General features: G+C 44.2%; 1 protein-coding gene across 2 annotated transcripts in view; it reads right to left on the bottom strand.

Annotated features, from left to right (window-relative positions):
- The window catches only part of EPHA6 (EPH receptor A6), a 1,141,406-nt gene that overhangs the window by 32,223 nt on the left and 1,089,261 nt on the right, over positions 1 to 19,922 (bottom strand). For both annotated transcript variants that reach the window (XM_040338721.1, XM_040338722.1), the window contains exon 14: positions 7,643 to 7,792. In XM_040338721.1, the coding sequence (XP_040194655.1) occupies positions 7,643 to 7,792 (150 nt within the window). The remainder of the gene's footprint in view (positions 1 to 7,642; positions 7,793 to 19,922) is intronic.

Consider the following 19,922-nt stretch of genomic DNA (forward strand, 5'->3'; position numbering starts at 1 on the left):
CTACTGTCCCCTTTCATCATCATGCTCCCCGGCATCCCCCTGTTCCTGGCATCCCACCACCCTACCTCTAAAGCCTGTCAGCCTTCTACCACCCATCATCTCCATCCTCCCTGTCACCTCCCTACCACCCACCCCTGTCATCTCCATCCTCCCTGTCACCTCCCTACCACCCATCCCTGTCATCTCCATCCTCTCTGTCACCTCCCTACCACCCACCCCTGTCATCTCCATCCTCCCTGTCACCTCCCTACCACCCGCCCCTGTCATCTCCATCCTCCCTGTCACCTCCCTACCACCCACCCTGTCATCTCCATCCTCCCTGTCACCTCCCTACCACCCACCCCTGTCATCTCCATCCTCCCTGTCACCTCCCTACCACCCACCCCTGTCATCTCCATCCTCTCTGTCATTTCCCTACCACCCACCCCTGTCATCTTCATCCTCCCTATCACCTCCCTACCACCCATCCCTGTCATCTCCATCCTCCCTGTCACCTCCCTACCACCCACCCCTGTCATCTCCATCCTCCCTGTCACCTCCCTGTTGCTGGATACAGACAACGTTGGTGCAGGGAGCCGGACCGAGTGGAATACCATCGCTGGATTTGTTTTCTTTTTTTTTATTAATAAAGAACTTTTTTTCTACGGTGTGTGTGTGTGTGTGTGTGTGTGTGTGTTTTTTACAACTATTTACACTTCCAATGTACCCCATTACCAATTCACATGGGGGGGGGGCAGGATCTGCCCCCCCCCTATTTATTATAGGCTTACCTGTAGGTAAAAGTGAAAAAAGTGGGTTTACAACCACTTTAATCACTTCCCTGGCAGTCAGCGCTCTCCTCTGCTTCCCATGGCCCTCAACATGCTTCCATATAATGCAGGACTCCTGGATCTGTACTATATGGGATAATATCAGAGAGCTGCAACCGGCCAGGCAATGAAGGGAAGACACTTCAGAGGGAGTGGTCATGCAGTGCAGGGGAAGCCTGCGGGGAATACAGTAGATACGGTTTATCACCTTATTCACCATCCCACAAGGTACAATCAGCAACTAACCCTGGTAGAGCAGAGGGTGACCCCACTGCAAGGGAACATTTTAATGGGGAGTGTCACACTGTGCCTGGCAGTGCAGCAACCAGTCAGAATCCACCTTGTCCAACTTCCGCAGAGTGAATTCTGATTGGTTGCTCTGGGATATGACGCTTATGAATCTGCCTCCTGTGGTGAATAACGCTGATGGAGTCTCTCCGTGTGTACAGAACACATATAGCAGTTGGTCATATTTTGGGAATTGGCAAAACCAACAGGGCAGAAGAAAAAGAATATAATTGGCATAGAGCATGAGGATTGTATAATAATGATGATACAGAGTGCATGGAAAAGATGATGTATTAACTGTCTCTCTTCTACAGGTGGTGCTGGCGACACACCGTGACATCGGAAGACTGGTGGCCGTGAAAATGGTCCACAAGAGGAATCCAATTGATGATAACCCAGACAGGGTGCTAAATGAGCGCATAGCCATGGAGATAGCTGGGGGCAGTCTTTTCTGTACCCATGCTTATTCCACATTCCAGACAGAGGTAAGTCTAATTTTGGAAAAGTTAAAAAGACAGGATTATGAAACGAATAGCATATATAAAATGTAATTGCTTGAATCTAGGATGAGATTAATGAGATGTAGGAGAAGACACAAGAAACATGTTCATATATAATGTACAGTGCTTAGAAGTTTAGTATATGTGTCCTTTCTCCATGGAACCCTACAGTGTTTACAGCAACCACCTGAAAGTGAGATGCTATAGAAAAGTATACAATGGTGTCATTTACAGATGTACATGGAATAGATAGATAGATAGATAGATAGATAGATAGATAAATAGATAGATAGATAGATAGATAGATAGATAGATAGATAGATAGATAGATAGATAGATAGATAGATAGATAGATAGATAGATAGATAGGCATCATGTAGTGTGTTTTGGTAGAAAATGGTAACATGTTACTTTCATTTGGACCTTTTAACTGAAATTCACTGACCTGTCTTTATTCTTTCCCCAGGATTACATATTCTTTGTTATGGACTATATGAGAGGAGGAGATATGGTCAACATTATCCAGGCCATGGAAAAAATTGACCCCACGGCCACAGTGGACCTCCCCACACTCAGACTCCTGGCAGCAGAGATCATGTGTGGTCTGCAGTACCTGCATTCCAGAGGTATCGTTCACAGGTAAATATAACATTCTTTAATCATTTTACAATTTACCCCAACCCCCCGATCAATGAATGGTTCAGTTGCTGTTGATCCATTCATTCCCTATTCATGAGTTACTGCAATGCCTAGCCTTTCTCTGTTGTAAGAGGAAAGAAAGGGACAAGCAATGTGGTCATCACAGCAATCACAAGGTACTGAGCTGTTCAGATCAGCTCTGCACACTGTGGCCCAGATTCTCAAAGGAGATACGACGGCGTATCTCCAGATATGCCGTCGTATCTCTGAGTCTGAGCGGTCGTATCTACGCATAGATTTCTATTAGATCCGACCGGCGTAAGTCTCTTACGCCGTCGGATCTTAACTGCATATTTACGCTGGCCGCTAGGGGCGTGTACGAAATATGTAAATCAGCTAGATACGCAAATTCACGAACGTACGCCCGGCCGACGCAGTACAGATACGCCGTTTACGTTAGGCTTTTCCCGGCGTAAAGTTACCCCTGCTATATGGTGGCGTACATGCGGCGTACCAATGTTAAGTATGGACGTCGTTCCCGTGTAGAATTTTGAAAAATGTACGTTGTTTGCGTAAGTCGTCCATGAATGGGGCTGGATGTCATTTACGTTCACGTCTAAACCAATACGTCCTTGCGGCATACTTTGTACACTGGGATATTCCACGGACGGCGCATGCACCGTTCGTGAAAAAACGTCAATCACGTTGGGTCATGGTTAATTTACATAACACACGCCCACCTCTTCACAATTTGAATTAGGCGGGCTTACGCCGGCCTATTTACGCTACGCCGCAACTTTCTTTTGAGAATACGGCACTTGCCTGTAAAAGTTGCGGAGGCGTAACGTAAATAGGATACGTTACGCCCGCACAAAGTTACGCGCATTAACGTGAATCCGGGCCTGTGTCTGTGTACAGAGCTGTACAAGCATGGCTCGGTACACCTTGGTTAGAGGGCGCAACAGCTGCCCAAAGGCATTGTTTATAAACAGTCCTGTATGGTGGAAGGTAAGTGGTTAATGACAGCACAGCTTATTTAGTGGAATCAGTTCATGAAAGATACGTGTGCTGAATCGTATCAAGCTGTGCATGGACTGTGCTAGAAAAGGGAGCTTTGTGATTGTTGATCCCTATGTGGATCAGAATTATTGGGGTATATGGGGGATAATTGTCTGAACTGCGGAATTTACCCTTTGTTTTTCTTCTCCTCAGGGACATCAAGGCTGATAACATTCTTGTAGATAGCACCGGTCATGTACAAATTGCGGACTACGGCTTGGCAGCAACCAAGGTGTATGGATACAACATGGTGAAAGAAAACCTTGGACGCCTGTTTAATGCGGCCCCAGAAGTAAAAGAACATTTATCTGTTTTACTAATATACCCTGCACACAGCAATTATCTATCATATTAGTCCTTTGGAAACTTGTATAAATCTGTCAATAAAGGACAAAATTGGGCTGTGTAGAAATAAAGATGGCTAGTTTATGTTGGCTCCACATAGCGGGTGGATGATTGTAAATTACCTAAGTTATACATTTAAAGGGGTTGTAAAGTCCCAAGGTGTTTAGCAGAGGTAACACAGCGAAAGAGGCAAAAATTCTACAGTACCCAAATACACCACCAGTCACAATAATATGCTTTCTATATTAGAACATATATTGCAAATGTATTACACCCCTATATACTGCACACCAAACAATAGTACACCTATATTAGATCTTCCGGGATCCAAAGCGCAGCATCGCCGGCCTCCTCTCTCCGCCGGACACAGCCCGGCGAATGACGCGGCTGAAGCTGTGACATTTCTTTTATTGGTGAGGCGGGGCCACCCGTCACGTGACCCCGCACCCTTTGACGCAAGAGGGAAGCCAGGCTTCCCCAGTGATGTAGCAGAGGGTGCGTCAGAGGGGGCCTTGGTCACATGATGGGTGGCCTCACCTCACCAATAAAAGAAATGTCACAGCTTCAGCCGCGTCATTTTCCGGGCTGTGTCCGGCGGAGAGAGGAGGCCGGAGATGCTGCACTCTGGATCCCGGAAGATCTTCTCATTGCCGGACAGCAGAGGAGATCCCCCGTCGCTGGATACAGTCAACGTTGGAGCAGGGAGCTGGACCGAGTGGATTACCATCGCTGGATTTTTTTTTTTATTAATAAAGGACTTTGTGTGTGTGTGTGTGTTTTTACAACTATTTACACTTCCTTCGTGAAATGGTAGGGGTACAATGTACCCCATTACCAATTCACATAGGGGGGGCAGGATCTGGGGGTCCCCTTTGTTAAAGGGGTCTTCCAGATTCTGATAAGCCCCCCGCACGCAGACCCCCACAACCACCGGCAAGGGTTGTGGGGATGAGGCCCTTGTCCCCATCAACATGGGGACATCCTCCCCATGTTGAGGGCATGTGGTCTGGTACGGTTCAGGAGAGGGGGGGCCGCACTCTGTCCCCCCCTCTTTTCTGCAGCCGGCCAGGTTAACGTGCTCGGAAAAGGGGTTTGGTGTGGATTTTTGGAGGAACTCCACGCCATTTAAAAAAAAAATTGGGGTGGAGTTCCCCTTAAAATCCACACCAGACCTGAAGGGTCTGGAATGGATATTTGGGGGGAACCCCACGTCATTTTTTTTTAAATTGATGGCCCTTAATATCCATACCAGACATGAAGGGCCTAGTAATTGAATTTGGGGGGACCCCCACGCTTTTTTTTTATGAATGAATGCTCTCTGAATTGCCGGGAGCCAACAATTCATTATAGCTGCAAGTCCGGTTTTAAATGATTTTTTTTTCTTTCAGAAATGACAATTTGTGCAGAGACGGTTCTAAGTACGGGAAACATGCGCTTTTTCACATGCTTACATTAAAACACCCCCCCTAGGTACGAAATTTAAAGGAATATTTCACTTTTATTGTTTCACTCTAAGCATTATTAAATTCACTGCTCCCGAAAAAAACTCAGTTTTTAAAACTTTTTTTTTGCATTGATACATGTCCCCTGGGGCAGGACCCAGGTCCCCAAACACTTTTTAGGACAATAACTTGCATATTAGCCTTTAAAATTAGCACTTTCGATTTAAAATGTTCGAGTCCCATAGACTTTAACGGGGTTCTAAAGTTCACACAAAAAAGTTTGGTGTGTTCGCAAGTTCTGGTGCGAACCGAACAGGGGGGTGTTTGGCTCATCCCTACTGCCATGTGATTAGCTGATTAGCAATTTTTGTTAACAAGCAATTGAACAGGTATACCTAATAAAGTGGCCGGAGAGTGTAAATCATTTCAACATGCACATTTACGGTAATTAAAAGCTGAGTATTAAGAGTCTTGCATGAGCCCAATTGCAACTGGCTCTCTTTAAATTACCCTGACCTTGCTGTTTTACCACTAAAATGACCCGAGCCATCTATTTAACATTATTCCTCTACTGTAAATTTAGCCCCTGCCACCCCTTTTAGAGACTTCTTAGGAACATCCTTTGTAGTATAATACTACAGTAGGGCAAAACAAAGGTGGAAATGTCATATGTGCTGACTGACACTTAGAGGTCTTCAGAGGATGACAGGTAGAGAGGCATCTGCTGCAGTGCAGGGTCAGTGGCTGTTTTTTATTTAACCTTTCTCAACATTCAGAATGAATGATTGGTTCCATCATTTAAAAAGCTCCATGTGAGATAGTGTGTGCATCTAAAATTGGCCAAGACTTTAAAAGGGGCTGATAAAGTAGTGGTAAACAGCCTGATATTCACCTGGGTGTGACCTTGGGCCATTGTGAGAGGTGTATGACCATCCTTTCGGATAATACATATAGGCCAGGAGTGCCCAACCACTGGCCCGGGGGCTACATGTGCCCCGTGGAGCCCTCTGATGTGGCCCGTGACCTCCTGCCCTGGGATGGTGGTTTGGCAAGCCCAGATCTCAGGTTGCTGACTCGCCATTCCCAGAGCATCAGTGTTGTGAATGAAGCCGGCGGTAGAGAAAGCAAGCAGCTGCAGAGCAGAGCCGTATAAGCTGATGCTTCCTGTATAGCACCAGCTTCTGTCACAATCGATATCAAATGCACTCTGCCTGGGACAGCAACAGCTGGGGAAAACTGAATGGAAGACTGTTATTAAAGGTATGTTTATTACTGAAGTCAGTGTATATATGGGCATATCTGTTCTTCAGTGGTTACTAGGCTGCTTTTAAAATAACCCTGCACCTGCGGGTTACCTGCACTGAGCTATAGACTTCTGTTATTACCTGTGGGTTTGGTGCGCTTTCAGAAAGTGCACTATACCATCAGGATATAATAGAAGTCTATGGCAAAGTGCAGCTAACCTACAGGAAAGTCACAGGTGCACGTGGCTCATCAGTGTGAAAGCAGCCTTAGGACCCAATCGGACTCTCCATTCACCTCTATGTCCATTTACCCCTGCTTACCTTCAATCCGATACGCTAAAAAAAAAAAAACAGAAAGGGGATCTATCCCCTTCTGTCAGATTGAATTGGAGCGCCCATAGATTGGCGTGGGCTGTGTCCATAGCCGTTCTGCATATGCAGCGTAGACACAGACCTGCCATCTGTCCATTACACTTATTTTGTCCCATGACCGGCTACCAAGTCGCTTCGATGGCCCTTGCTCTTCAAAAGTTTGGGCACCCCTGATATATGCTATTAAGACGCACTTGCCATGCATTTACTATGCATGTAAAGAGAAACTTAACTTGTTTTCTCATCAGCTACAGATACTATAGCTGCTGACTTTTAAGAAATAGACACTTACCAGCCCATAGGGTCTAGCACTGTCTTCCTCTGAGCCCATTTACCAGCCTTTGTCTCCCCAGTGCAACCATCTTGGATTTGGGAGCCAGCTGTCACTTCCTGAAGTCTCAGAATCCATTCCCCACTGCACATGTGTGAGGCACGGTAGTACTGTGGGACTAGTTCCTGATGCATCCTGGGATATGTCCCAGGAGGCTGCTGGTGGAAGGGATGGGTCAAGCTGGCAAAGCTGACAGGCAAGTATTGCCTAAGAGAGAGTGGATATGTGCCTGCTCCACTCCAAAAAAAATAAAAATGTTACAGGAAGGAAGGAGGAAAGGGATGAGCCATGTGTTCACCATGAATTCAACTTGCTTTGTATGTCGTGATAAAAGCAAAGCACAAACTCATTTCAAAAGTGTATATACATTAGTTCTTCCACACCACACTCACATAATTACATCTGCTCAAACCCATTGAGTTTCCAGTGACAAACTTAAGCAAACAGAGCTAAAAACTTAGTCTGACACAAAAAACGTTTTTAGAATGTTTTTGAAAAGTTTGAGAAAGACAACAAACTGCTAATTGTAATAAATCATTAGCGTAACTGTGCAATGTGAAAACTACATATGCAGTCAGATTAAAAGAACCAAGAATACACAGAGACTACTTACATCCTGATTGGACATCTCCCAGTACGGCCGCTCTCCATAGGACATTACTTCCCACATAACGATACCATAGCTCCAGGCATCGCTAGCAGAAGAAAATTTTCGATAGGCTATTGCTTCTGGTGCTGTCCATCTGATAGGGATTTTTCCACCCTAAAAGCAGAAAATTCTAATTTATAGATATACATATAAACCTGAATTAAACTACAGATTAACACAAAGCATAGATAAAAAACACTATTAATCTACTTCTGTATTCAAAATCATGACAGTAACCTAATCTGCCTTTAGTTTCATACAATCCCTGTGCACCAGGACATTTACTGAAAGAGAGAATGTCAGTACAGAAAACTAAATACAGTGATGTCCTTCTAACGACTAACAAGCTTGTAAGCAGGTGCTTACGGGCATCCTTGAATGTATTCTGTTGTTGTATTAATTGCACTGTGTAGTTAGTTTAGGCTGCCCGGGATGGGACTGTGTCTCAGATCTTTCCTGGGTTTTCTTGGGTCCTGCCCCCTTTTGTAAGCCACAAAAATACAAGGCGAGTGTTCAGGGTCTGGAATCTCTTCCACATGGGATTACAGATGCTGCACTATGTAGTTCTGCTGGAGCACATGGTCCCCTTTCGGGACACCCTGCTGGTATTCTCTCTGGAACCAGAATTCTGCTAGTAATGACTTGAGCTAAATGGACTTTCCCTTAGGCAAGGTGTGAACTGGTGCAGCCCGTCCCCATGGACCTAGCTGCAGGTACAGGAGAGTGAAGGAGTTAATTTGTGCATGCTTGGAGATCCGCAGTCAGAGCACAGAGGGATCTCTGATCTACAACTGGGAGTGAGGTGGCAGAGTAGCTGGGCTGATGGAGCAGGACACAGGCTCTATGGTGACCCACTCAAAATTCTGCATTCAGAAGATAAGGTGTACAGTGTCATGGGAGAAGAGTGCATTACAGCAAGGATCCTCATGTTTATTGAGTACCTGTGCAAGGTGAATGGCTATTTTAGGTACAGGGTGCTGCCTTAAAGTTTATTTTGACATGACCACGGCCCACCTGGTCCCAGGCACTAGTGAGCATGTTCACGGAGAGGTCCCCTATCTACAGGGTGAGTAGGCTCGGCCCACATTCTTACAGGAGGGAGAGAACAGATATCATTTCATCAGTGTGGTACTGCTTCGTTGTATTTTTCTATGTATTTTTAAATATTATGTGAACATAATCAGTCTGTGTAATCACGTAACAATCTTGTAATTTCTCTAAATAAAACAAAAACTATTTAAAAAAGTGGCCTGGTTGCAACCTGGAATATGGATCACAATTAGGAATACATGGCTACTCATAAGAGATTGCAAGGCTCTTTCCTTCCTTGCTTGTGAAAGTATTCCAACCCATAGTTGCCAACATTTGAAAAAAAATTCCAGGGACACTTTGCAGCACAGCTATTAATTAATTACCACACTCACTTCCCCGAAGCTCCACCCACTCCGCAGTATGTACAGAAGAGGAGGAGTGCAGAGGGTATGATGGGGGGAGTGTGTACAGGAGAGGAGGAGGAGTGCAGAGGGTATGATGGGGGCAGTGTGTACAGGAGAGGAGGAGGAGTGCAGAGGGTATGATGGGGGCAGTGTGTACAGGAGAGGAGGAGGAGTGCAGAGGGTATGATGGGGGCAGTGTGTACAGGAGAGGAGGAGGAGTGCAGAGGGTATGATGGGGGCAGTATGTACAGGAGATGAGGAGGAGTGCAGAGGGTATGATGGGGGCAGTGTGTACAGGAGAGGAGGAGGAGTGCAGAGGGTATGATGGGGGCAGTGTGTACAGGAGAGGAGGAGGAGTGCAGAGGGTATGATGGGGGCAGTGTGTACAGGAGAGGAGGAGGAGTGCAGAGGGTATGATGGGGGCAGTGTGTACAGGAGAGGAGGAGGAGTGCAGAGGGTATGATGGGGGCAGTGTGTACAGGAGAGGAGGAGGAGTGCAGAGGGTATGATGGGGGCAGTGTGTACAGGAGAGGAGGAGGAGTGCAGAGGGTATGATGGGGGCAGTGTGTACAGGAGAGGAGGAGGAGTGCAGAGGGTATGATGGGGCAGTGTGTACAGGAGAGGAGGAGGAGTGCAGAGGGTATGATGGGGGCAGTGTGTACAGGAGAGGAGGAGGAGTGCAGAGGGTATGCTGGGGCAGTATGTACAGGAGAGGAGGAGTGCAGAGGGTATGCTGGGGCAGTATGTACAGGAGAGGAGGAGTGCAGAGGGTATGCTGGGGCAGTATGTACAGGAGAGGAGGAGGAGTGCAGAGGGTATGCTGGGGCAGTATGTACAGGAGAGGAGGAGGAGTGCACAGGGTATGCTGGGGCAGTATGTACAGGAGAGGAGGAGGAGTGCAGAGGGTATGCTGGGGCAGTATGTACAGGAGAGGAGGAGGAGTGCAGAGGGTATGCTGGGGCAGTATGTACAGGAGAGGAGGAGGAGTGCAGAGGGTATGCTGGGGCAGTATGTACAGGAGAGGAGGAGTGCAGAGGGTATGATGGGCACAGTTAGTACGGGAGAGGAGTTTGGAGGGTATGGCGGTGGCATAATGGGGAGGGATTTCTTGTGGTGTCTATGGGGTAATCAGGAAGTGATGTTGGGAAGATAAGGGAAGGTAAGTGACCATGGAATGATGTCCTTTAGCGGGGGGGGGGGGGTATTTCGCTCGGAGTGATGTCTGTATGATGTGATCTGGGGGTGATGCAAGCTGGGGGCAATATGTACAGGAGAGGGGGACTGAGAAGTGGTCAGATAGCGATGTATATAATAAAAAAAAACTCATCCACTAAAAACATTTAAAACAATGAATCATACAACAGTACTAGATGTAAGTACAGATCTATGTAATCCAGTTTATAGCACTCTGCATCCAATCCAATTGCTCAGACTAGATAATGTGGGGTCATTTATAGCCATTCATGTAACCTGTGTGTAAGTGGTGAGTTCACACTTCTCATTGTACAGACTCAGAACCTGTATACATGTACAATCAGAAGTGTGAACTCACCACATACACACACAGGTTACATGAATGGCTATAAATGACTCCACATTATCTAGTCTGAGCAATTGGATTGGATGATGTTTGCACAGAGTGTTCCTGCTTAGAAGTGATCTGTCAAAATGTGTTTGGGCTGCAGACCTCAGCCCCCTCCCCCTCACTATCTCCCCCGATTCTTCTCCTAAGAAAAAATCTCCTTAAAAATGTGTGTACTACTATCCACCCTAGGAAACTTCCCACAGAAAAGTTCAGCTTACTCACCTCCTCCCTTCCTCTGGCCAGCCGACAGGAGCTACAGTGAGCTCCGCCTCCCAGGTCTCACAGCACACCGCGCTGCTGATTGGAGGGGGAGGCTGAGTCAGAGATAACAAGGATCCGCACAGCACGAGACTGGAAGGAGGGGAGGGGACAGAAAGGAGCTTTGCATCCCAAGCACACAGCGCAGGCTCAGGTCCCTGCTGAGACCCTGAAGCCGCACCTGCCTTCCCCAATAGCCGGGACAAGTCCCGGCAGGCTAAATTAGCTGGGACTAGGTCCCAAATAACGGGACTGTCCCTTTAAAAACGGGACAGTTGGCAAGTATGCAACCACAGTACAGTGAAATACTATGTAGATCAAAAGCAGAGCAATCCAAAATGGGAAACTCCATGTTATAGCATTGCTTAAATTTTTTTTTTTAAATATCACACTGTAATGCCAACACTATTAAATACACGAAGCTATAAGGAAATGTAACATCAATTATGGAATTAGTATTGTTATCTGCCACTGAAAAATTATCCACACCTCTTCCTTGCAACAAAGATGCAGACAATGCTGGACTTCCTTATTAGAAAGTCCAGCATGCTTTGCAAACATTTTCCACGAGTGCATACTGTAATAAATGTTATAATAAATAATATAATACACCACCTTATAAAACTGGTAAAAAAAACAAAAAACAATACACTTAACTTTTTCAATAAACCTACCAGTGCAACATTTAACACAATATAACTTGGAAGTAAAAATGTTCTTACTTCCAAAAAGAAGTAGCCATGGTCGTCCTGACCGCGGACCTAGTTACTTTTTTTGCTGCCCCAGTTGCTAGACAACTGCCAAAATTGCTCTGCTAATGCTAAGCAAAGATCAATTCACTTCAGCTTCTTAACTCTGCTTTCTACGACCGAGAAAACATGTCCAAAATATGCTGTGCTAGCTTGCCATTTAGAAATATTCCTAAATGATCTGAGTACTGAAGAGGATTCATCAAACCTGTCATTTTCCTTCTCAAGAAGCCTTTACTGATAACAAGCATTTTTTTCCCCAAGCAAGGCGATGGCGCATTTCTGCCCTGCTTATAAAACTATAATCAACCAATAGAAAAATGCTAATGTGATTCCTAAGCAATATGCCATATTAACCGGGCTACTGAAACGTCCATAAACGGGGCTGTTTAGTGCTTTCTGGCTCATGACAATGCTGAATGAGCTATGAGTGTCATTAAATGACAAATTTCAAAGGGCGGTAAAGGATTTGTAGTAATGAGGATACAAGTGTCATAAAGGCTAAGCGGTGTGTTGCTTATAGCAGGCAGCTGTGATACAAACCTCCCAGCTGCCATGTCACACATCAGGTATAGCACAACGGACTAACGCTTAAAGGGAGATAAGTTGGAAACTTAACATTATTTAAAGGCCGCTTAATTCCCATTAAGTATATAAAAATAGGACATCTCTTTTTCTGCATGCAGCACTTTCTTGTTTCATTATCCTTTTGTTATGATTATTTCAGTGGAAGAATTTTGTGGGAGATGCTTGACAAGAACAAGTACATTGTGCTGCTTAAAATATTAATTCCCTGCAATTCCTGTTTAACCACTTGCTTACTGGGCACATAAACCCCCTTCGTTCCCAGGCGAAATTTCAGCTTCCGGCACTGCTTCGCTTTAACTGACAATTGCGCGGTCGTGCGACGTGGCTCCCGAACAAAATTGGCGTCCTTTTTTCCCCACAAATAGAGCTTTATTTTGGTGATATTTGATCACCTCTGCGGTTTTTATTTTTTGCGCTATAAACAAAAAAAGAGCGACAATTTAAAAAAATATATATATTTTTTTTACTTGTTGCTATAATAAATATCCCAATTTTTTTTTCAAAAAACTATTTTTTTTCTCAGTTAAGGCGGATACGTATTTTTCGACGTATTTTTGTAAAAAATAAAAAAATCGCAATAAGCGACTGGTTTGCGCAAAAGTTATAGTGCCTACGAAATGGGGGATAGATTTATGTTTTTTTTTGTTTTATTTTTTTTTACTAGTAATGGCGGCGATTTGTGATTTTTTTGTCAGGGCTGCGATATTGCGACGGACGTATCGGACACTTTTGACACAATTTTGGGACCATTCACATTTATACAGCGATCAGTGCTATAAAAATGCACTAATTACTGTATAAATGTGACTGGCAGTGAAGGGGTTAACACTAGGGGGTGAGGAAGGGGTTAAATGTATTCCCTACATAGTGTTCTTACTGTGTGGGGGGAGGGGGGTGACTGGGGGAGGTGACCGATGCTGTGTCCCTATGTAAAGGGACACAGATCGGTCTCCTCTCTCCCTGACAGCACGAGGAGCTCTGTGTTTACACACAGAGCTCCATGTCCTGCTGTGTTACCGGCTGTGTTCCCGACAATCGCGAGTGTCTGGCGGACATCGCGGCCGCCAGGCACTCGCATCGGCTTCCGAGCGATGCGCCGGGCACGTTGTTTCCCCGCTGCGCGCCCCCAGCGGCGCGCACAGGGAAGAACAACAGCAGGACGTCTATGGACGTCCACCCGGCACTTGAGAGCCGCGCTGTGGACGTCTTTCGACCATAGCGCGGATCTCAAGTGGTTAAATTGTAGTACTCTTTTGTTTTTTTCTGGACTAGAACAGGTAGAATGTAATGTGGAAAAATAGGGCCGGATTCACATACCTGAGCGCATCTTTATGCCGGCATAGCGCATCTCATATGCGCTACGCCGACATAACACAGGCAAGCACGGTATTCACAAAGCACTTGCTCCCAAGTTGCGCCGGCGTAGCGTAAATTCCTCGGCGTAAGCCGGCCTAATTCAAAGTAGGTGGAAGTGGGCATGATACATTTAAATGAGCCGTGACCCCATGCAAATGATGGGCCGAACGAACGGCGCATGCGCCGTCCCGTAGACGCTTCCCAGTGCGCATGCTCAGAATCACGTCGGAACGAACGCCTAAGATACGTCGAATCACTGAACATAACCTACGCCCAGCCCTATTCACGTAGTACTACGTAAACGACATAAAATACGACGGCTGTTCCGTGGTCCATACCTTAACATGACTTACACCTGCTTTATGAGGCTTAACTTTACGCCGGACGTAAGCCTTACGTAAACCGCGTATATTAATGCGCCGGGCGCAAGTAGGTTCGTGAATCGGCGTATCTCACTCATTTGCATATTCGAATCGTAAATCAATGGGAGCGCTGCGTAAACTATTGGCGCTATATAAATCCTGTATAATAATAATAATTGTATTGAAACTCTATTGTATATGAGAGGAAGTTCTTTATTCTCAGTGTGTTCAGTTCCTGTTACCATGATGTAAAGACATGCTTTGCAATCCTACGTGCAAGTAAAGTTATTCTCTGCATTCAACAAACTTCCTGCGCATAAATACTCAGCCAACAAGCAGATGGCACTCCCCCATGCTCAGGCAGTGAACTGTCCCTTGCTGCCACCATGTTAAATGCAGTGCTATGAAACCTGCATTGGGCTGATGATGTCAGGACTTTGGGAAGCTGGAATATGTGAGAGAAGATGCTGCAGGGACCAGTTTAGCAGCATGGAGAGGGGAGGATCGGGTAAGTAGATTTTATTTTCTATGTCCCCAAGACATCAACAAGCAATTAATCATTGCAGTGTGGGTGCTGCCCCACTGCAAGGGATAATCCCTGCATTGGGCTAGTTATATACAGTATGTGTGCCTAAACTGCATAGGTTGGTCTAAAGAAGGCTGGACTGTAATGGAGAGTAATGAGCAGAGCTGAGGCTTCAGTTTGGTTTGCATTAAGTGGTGTTGCCTCCTAAGCTTGTTTTCCTAATTTTTCTAGGTCAGAATTTGACTGCTGGAGGGCTTCAACAGGTAGACACCTCAGCTTTTTTTCTTTTGACTTTCTTGTCTGTGTTTTTGTTGAGTAACCTCTTTTTTGAGACTGCCGAAAGCCACCAGAAACATTAAAAGGCATGAGCAACCCAGATATCAAATGATATATCTAACAAGAGATCTTGTACAAACATGGAAGTCTACATGGTGCAAACAATGCAGAAGAGCTGTGAAAGCTAGCCTATCCCTGGAGAAATTATAGTGTTTGGCTTGGAAAATCTATCAAAAACAATTTATCTTCACCTTAGTAGGCTTGGCTGGGGAGCATCAGACAAGGTTGAGGAGATTCTTACAAACACACTAAATGGTCAGACTGGGAAAGTGTCTTCTGCAGGCACCTTAACCACTTCAGAGTCCCGGAAGGATTTGCCCCCTTAATGACCAGGCCATTTTTTGCAATACAGCACTGCATCGCTTTAACTGACAATTGCCCGGTTGTGCGACTCTTTACCTAAAGAAAATTGATGTCCTTTTTTTCCCCACAAAAAGAGCTTTCTTTTTGTGGTGTTTGACCACCTCTGTGGTTTTAATTTTTTGCGCTATAAACAAACAAAGAGTGACAATTTTGATAAAAATATAACATTTTATTTTAACTTTTTGCTATAATACATATCCCACCCCCCCAAAAAAAAAATATTCATCAGTTTAGGCTGATAGACATTTTGCATATTTTTGTTAAAAAACCCCGCAATAGGCGTATATTGATTGGTTTGCGTCTACAAACTATGGAATAGATTTAGGGACTCTTATTTTCTTTTTTATTGTTTTTACTGGTAATGGTGGCGATCTGCGATTTTTAGCGGAACTGCGACATTGCGGCAGACAAATCTGACCCCAAATGACACTTTTTGGGGACCAGTGACATTATTACATTGATCAGTGCTATAAAAATGCACTGATCAATGTAACAAAATGACACTGGCAAGGGAAGGGGTTAACAGTAGGGGGCGATCAAGGGGTTAAATGTGCTCCCTCAGCATGTTCTAATTGTAAGGGGGATGGCCTGGCAGGGACATGACAGAGATCACTGGGAACAGTAGATCTCTGTCTTGTCTCCTGTCAGAAAGAGGATCCGCCATGTTTACAAAAGGCAGATCCCTGTTCTGCCTCTGCATACCGCGATCGCAGTGTGCATAGAATGCATTAAGGTGAAAAACCCTGAAACTTTACAAAGCCGAAAACAAAACACTTTATGGTAAAAAATGTCCGCCACCTCCCTAAACACTTACGTGAGTCCTTTCTCGATCCAGCGATGTGCTCATCTGCAGTTGCACTCTCTCCTCTGTTTCTTCCAACAGGGCACAGAGGCAGCAGTGGGATCCAATGTAGCTGATTTGATTTTAGCTGTCAATCAAATCCTGTGAGGAGGGAATGAGGCTAGCCATAGGGGCATTCACAAAAGAGGAGGAGAGAAGAGCGATGTTGAGGGACCCCAGAAGAGGAGGTAAAAGTTCATTCTATGGAATACCCTTGTGCAGAGAAGGCAAGTATAACTTATTTTTTGTTTTAGAGAGAAATCATTTAACCTTTATAACCACTTTAAGAGCCAGTGGGTTAGGTGCACGGTGACAAAAGTGCATCACCTTTGCATTTGCTGTTTATTGAAAAAAACAAAAACGAATATAGCCACCATGTCTAAGAACGTGTAAGCTGCAAGATATTCCATTTTTGTTTTTGGGATTAGATTTGTTTTAACTCCTACACAACGAGATAAGCAGCCAGCGATGCTGAAATTGGTGGCAACGCCTTATTATTCTGTTCACGGACATTCTACAATAATTGTACCCCCATTGCCAAGGACCAAAGCAAGCACCATGGGCGATCTCAGATCCCTTCTGTGCACCAGCAGCATGAGCAAGATGATCAATATTTAACATATTAGTCCTTTATTCTGTTTCTAAAATATCACACCTGTCCCTGAAATGAATATATTATCAAAGCATTCAGCTTCATCAGAGCTACTCTTTTTTTTAAAAGAGGTTCTGTGTTAAAATCGTCATTCTCAAAGTAAATACCTTTGAATTTGATTTTAAAAGGACTCTCAATCTGCAATATAATTAAAATGAAAGAAAGCTGTTACAGGTGGCTCCAAACTATTATTAAAGTAGAAATTAGTTATTCTAATAAGGGAACGTTTATAAACTCAAATTCCTCTATCGCCAAAGAGGGTAATTATCTTAATTGAAATAGGGTTTTAAGCTTTGTAAAAGATCTCCTTACTTTTAATTGAATTTGTGCTTACATTTGTTACTTAGAAAGCTTTTTAAGCTTATTTATTTTTAGTATGCCAATTTCATAATTAATGCCTTTGTGGTTGCTTAGTGTAGCAGCACATCACAGTACTCTGTACCATAGTCATTATCTCCAGGTTACTTAGGAATGAAATTACACAGCTAACCTTCAACTTTTATAATACCCAAGACTATGTATTATTCTAATGAATTATACATTAGAATGTAAAGTATTCACAGATGGTAAAAGATGTTTTAAGTAATGCAAACATGTGACTGAGCACCTATCTATATTATAATGCATGCAAACCTCTCCTAAAACCAGCACAGTACAGTTCATGTGGATACCAAAGTTAGAAGTGCCCAGAGTGAGCTAATAATAGTTTTAGCTAGGCTTGACCCCTAAGAAGGATTTCTTACTTCAATCTGTACATCTGCACCAACAAGTTTCATGCTTTAAAACCGTTAATAAATATTATACTATAGAGTATAGCTATGATGTACTACCTGATTAGCAGCACAACGTAGCTGAACGTGAAGCAGAAATAAATGGAAAAAAAAAACACCAGAATTTATACCAGTCATGTTAAAAAAGTAATAAAAATAAAAATAAATTTGACATAATTAGCTAAAAGCAGAACTAAATTACCTTTTATAATGCTAGCACAAATTGTGCACATTTGCAAAATCTGCTACCTTTTGCTTTATCTATCTTTTATGTTTTCCATGTGCCATTTTGAAGAGTCTACTTCTCAGCATTAGTAGTGTAACTTAGCAAGACACACTTGCTGGGGGAAATTGGGGAATTTAACCCTTATTACACTGCATTCTCGGCATGTGGTAATAGGTGTGGAATCATACTTCATTTGCATGGGGATCTCCAGAGTTCTGAATTTTCTAGGGTGGAGCAGTGAGACAATTTCATCCCCTTTGTAAATAAAAGCAAGGCCTAGCCTGGTCTTACCAGATTACGGCCCCACTATCAAGCCCAGCCTCTTCACTATCTTTACTATATCACCCCATTGTCACACAGATTCATAATCAAGCAAACTCATCCCCTTCCAAAAAGAATAATGACAATCTAGACCGGGAATGCAGGTTTAAAGGGGTTGTATAGGTAAAAAGAAGTTCCCTAAATAGCTTCCTTTACCTTAGTGCAGTCCTCCTTCACTTACCTCATCCTTCGATTTTGTTTTTAAATGTCCTTATTTCTTCTGAGAAATCCTTTTATTCTGTCCGTAACTTGAGGCGGGAGTCAGGAGAGTCAGGACGCTCTCTACGTTGCAGATAAAGAAAGGAGCTGTGTGTTAGTGGGCGTCCTGACTCTTCTGCTCACCCCCTCAAGGGAGAAGGCGAGCACGACACTCCACACCAGGGAGAAAGCCTTGTATTACTGTGTGGAGTTACAGACAGAAGAACAGGAAGTGAGGATTTCTCAGAAGAAATAAGGACATTTAAAAGCAAAATCGAAGGATGAGATAAGTAAAGGAGGACTGCACTAAGGAAAAGGAAGCTATTTAGGGATTTTTTTTTTTTACCTTTACAACCCCTTTAATGGAAAAACATTTTACTTGTAAACTTTCAGTATCATACCATCCAACATCAGCAGAAAGTGCTCCAACTACTCCTGCGGTCACAAACTTTGCAAGTTCCCGGTAAATCAAATGTTGAGCCCTGTGTTATTGTCCACATAGTTTCTTATGGTTGCGTTAACATACACTTTCAACCAAAGGGTACAGTCCAGGTCCCCTTCCTTCTTCATTCATCCATATGCTCCCATTTGTCCAGGTCCCCCTCCGTCATCCAAATGCTCCCATTTGTCCAGGTCCACTTCAATTATCCAAATTCTCCCATTTGTCCAGGTCCACTTCAATTATCCAAATTCTCCCATTTGTCCAGGTCCACTTCCATCATCCAAATGCTCCCATTTGTCCAGGTCCACTTCCATCATCCATATGCTCCCATTTATCCAGGTCCCCTTCCGTCATCCAAATGCTCCCATTTGTCCAGGTCCACTTCCATCATCCAAATTCTCCCATTTGTCCAGGTCCCCTTCCATCATCCAAATGCTCCCATTTGTCCAGGTCCACTTCCGTCATTCATATGCTCAAATTTGTCCAGGTCCACTTCCGTCATCCAAATGCTCCCATTTGTCCAGGTCCCCTTCCATCATCCAAATGCTCCCATTTGTCCAGGTCCCCTTCTGTCATCCAAATACTCCCCCAAAAGGTAGTGAGCACCCTAGTATTGTCCACTGACCAGTTCAGACAAGAAGAAGAAAGACCTGATTTCCACCAACCATTCTTAATACTTAGAGAGAGGGTAGCATTTTCAGGAAAGAGTGTTCAATGTGTTGCAGCTCCTTTATTATTTACAGGCTGGGGTGGATCTTGGACTAGGTTAAATGCACACTAGTCTGCTAGAAATTCCAAAACCTGGCATGGGTGTCTGGCTGGCAAGACTGGGTGTACAAAATCGCAGGTCCTTTGCAGGAAAAAGAGTTCAAGCATGCATACTTAAATCACAGGAATATGTATCACAGCACGGCATTCACTTGTATGTCCACTGACCGGCTCAGACAAGAAGAAATTATTTTACTGGCATGAACATGTATACTCTGAAGAATACAAGGCCTTGTTGAATTAATCTTTGCAAAATTGGGACTGTACCAAAGGACCTTCTAGATCTGAAGGGTTATCGGTTTTGACTGGACCTCTTCTTGTCCCTTCCCTTTCTGTTATACTCCTTTCCCTTTTTTTTTTCATTTTTATTACTGACGGTGATCTGTGCAAAAAACACACAGTTACAGAGACTTTCCAGTGCCCGGAACATTCTTTTCATACTCTGCATATAGTGACATAAATTGTAT

This window comes from Rana temporaria, chromosome 2 (genome assembly GCF_905171775.1).
Source record: "Rana temporaria chromosome 2, aRanTem1.1, whole genome shotgun sequence".
NCBI classification, from domain to species: domain Eukaryota; kingdom Metazoa; phylum Chordata; class Amphibia; order Anura; family Ranidae; genus Rana; species Rana temporaria.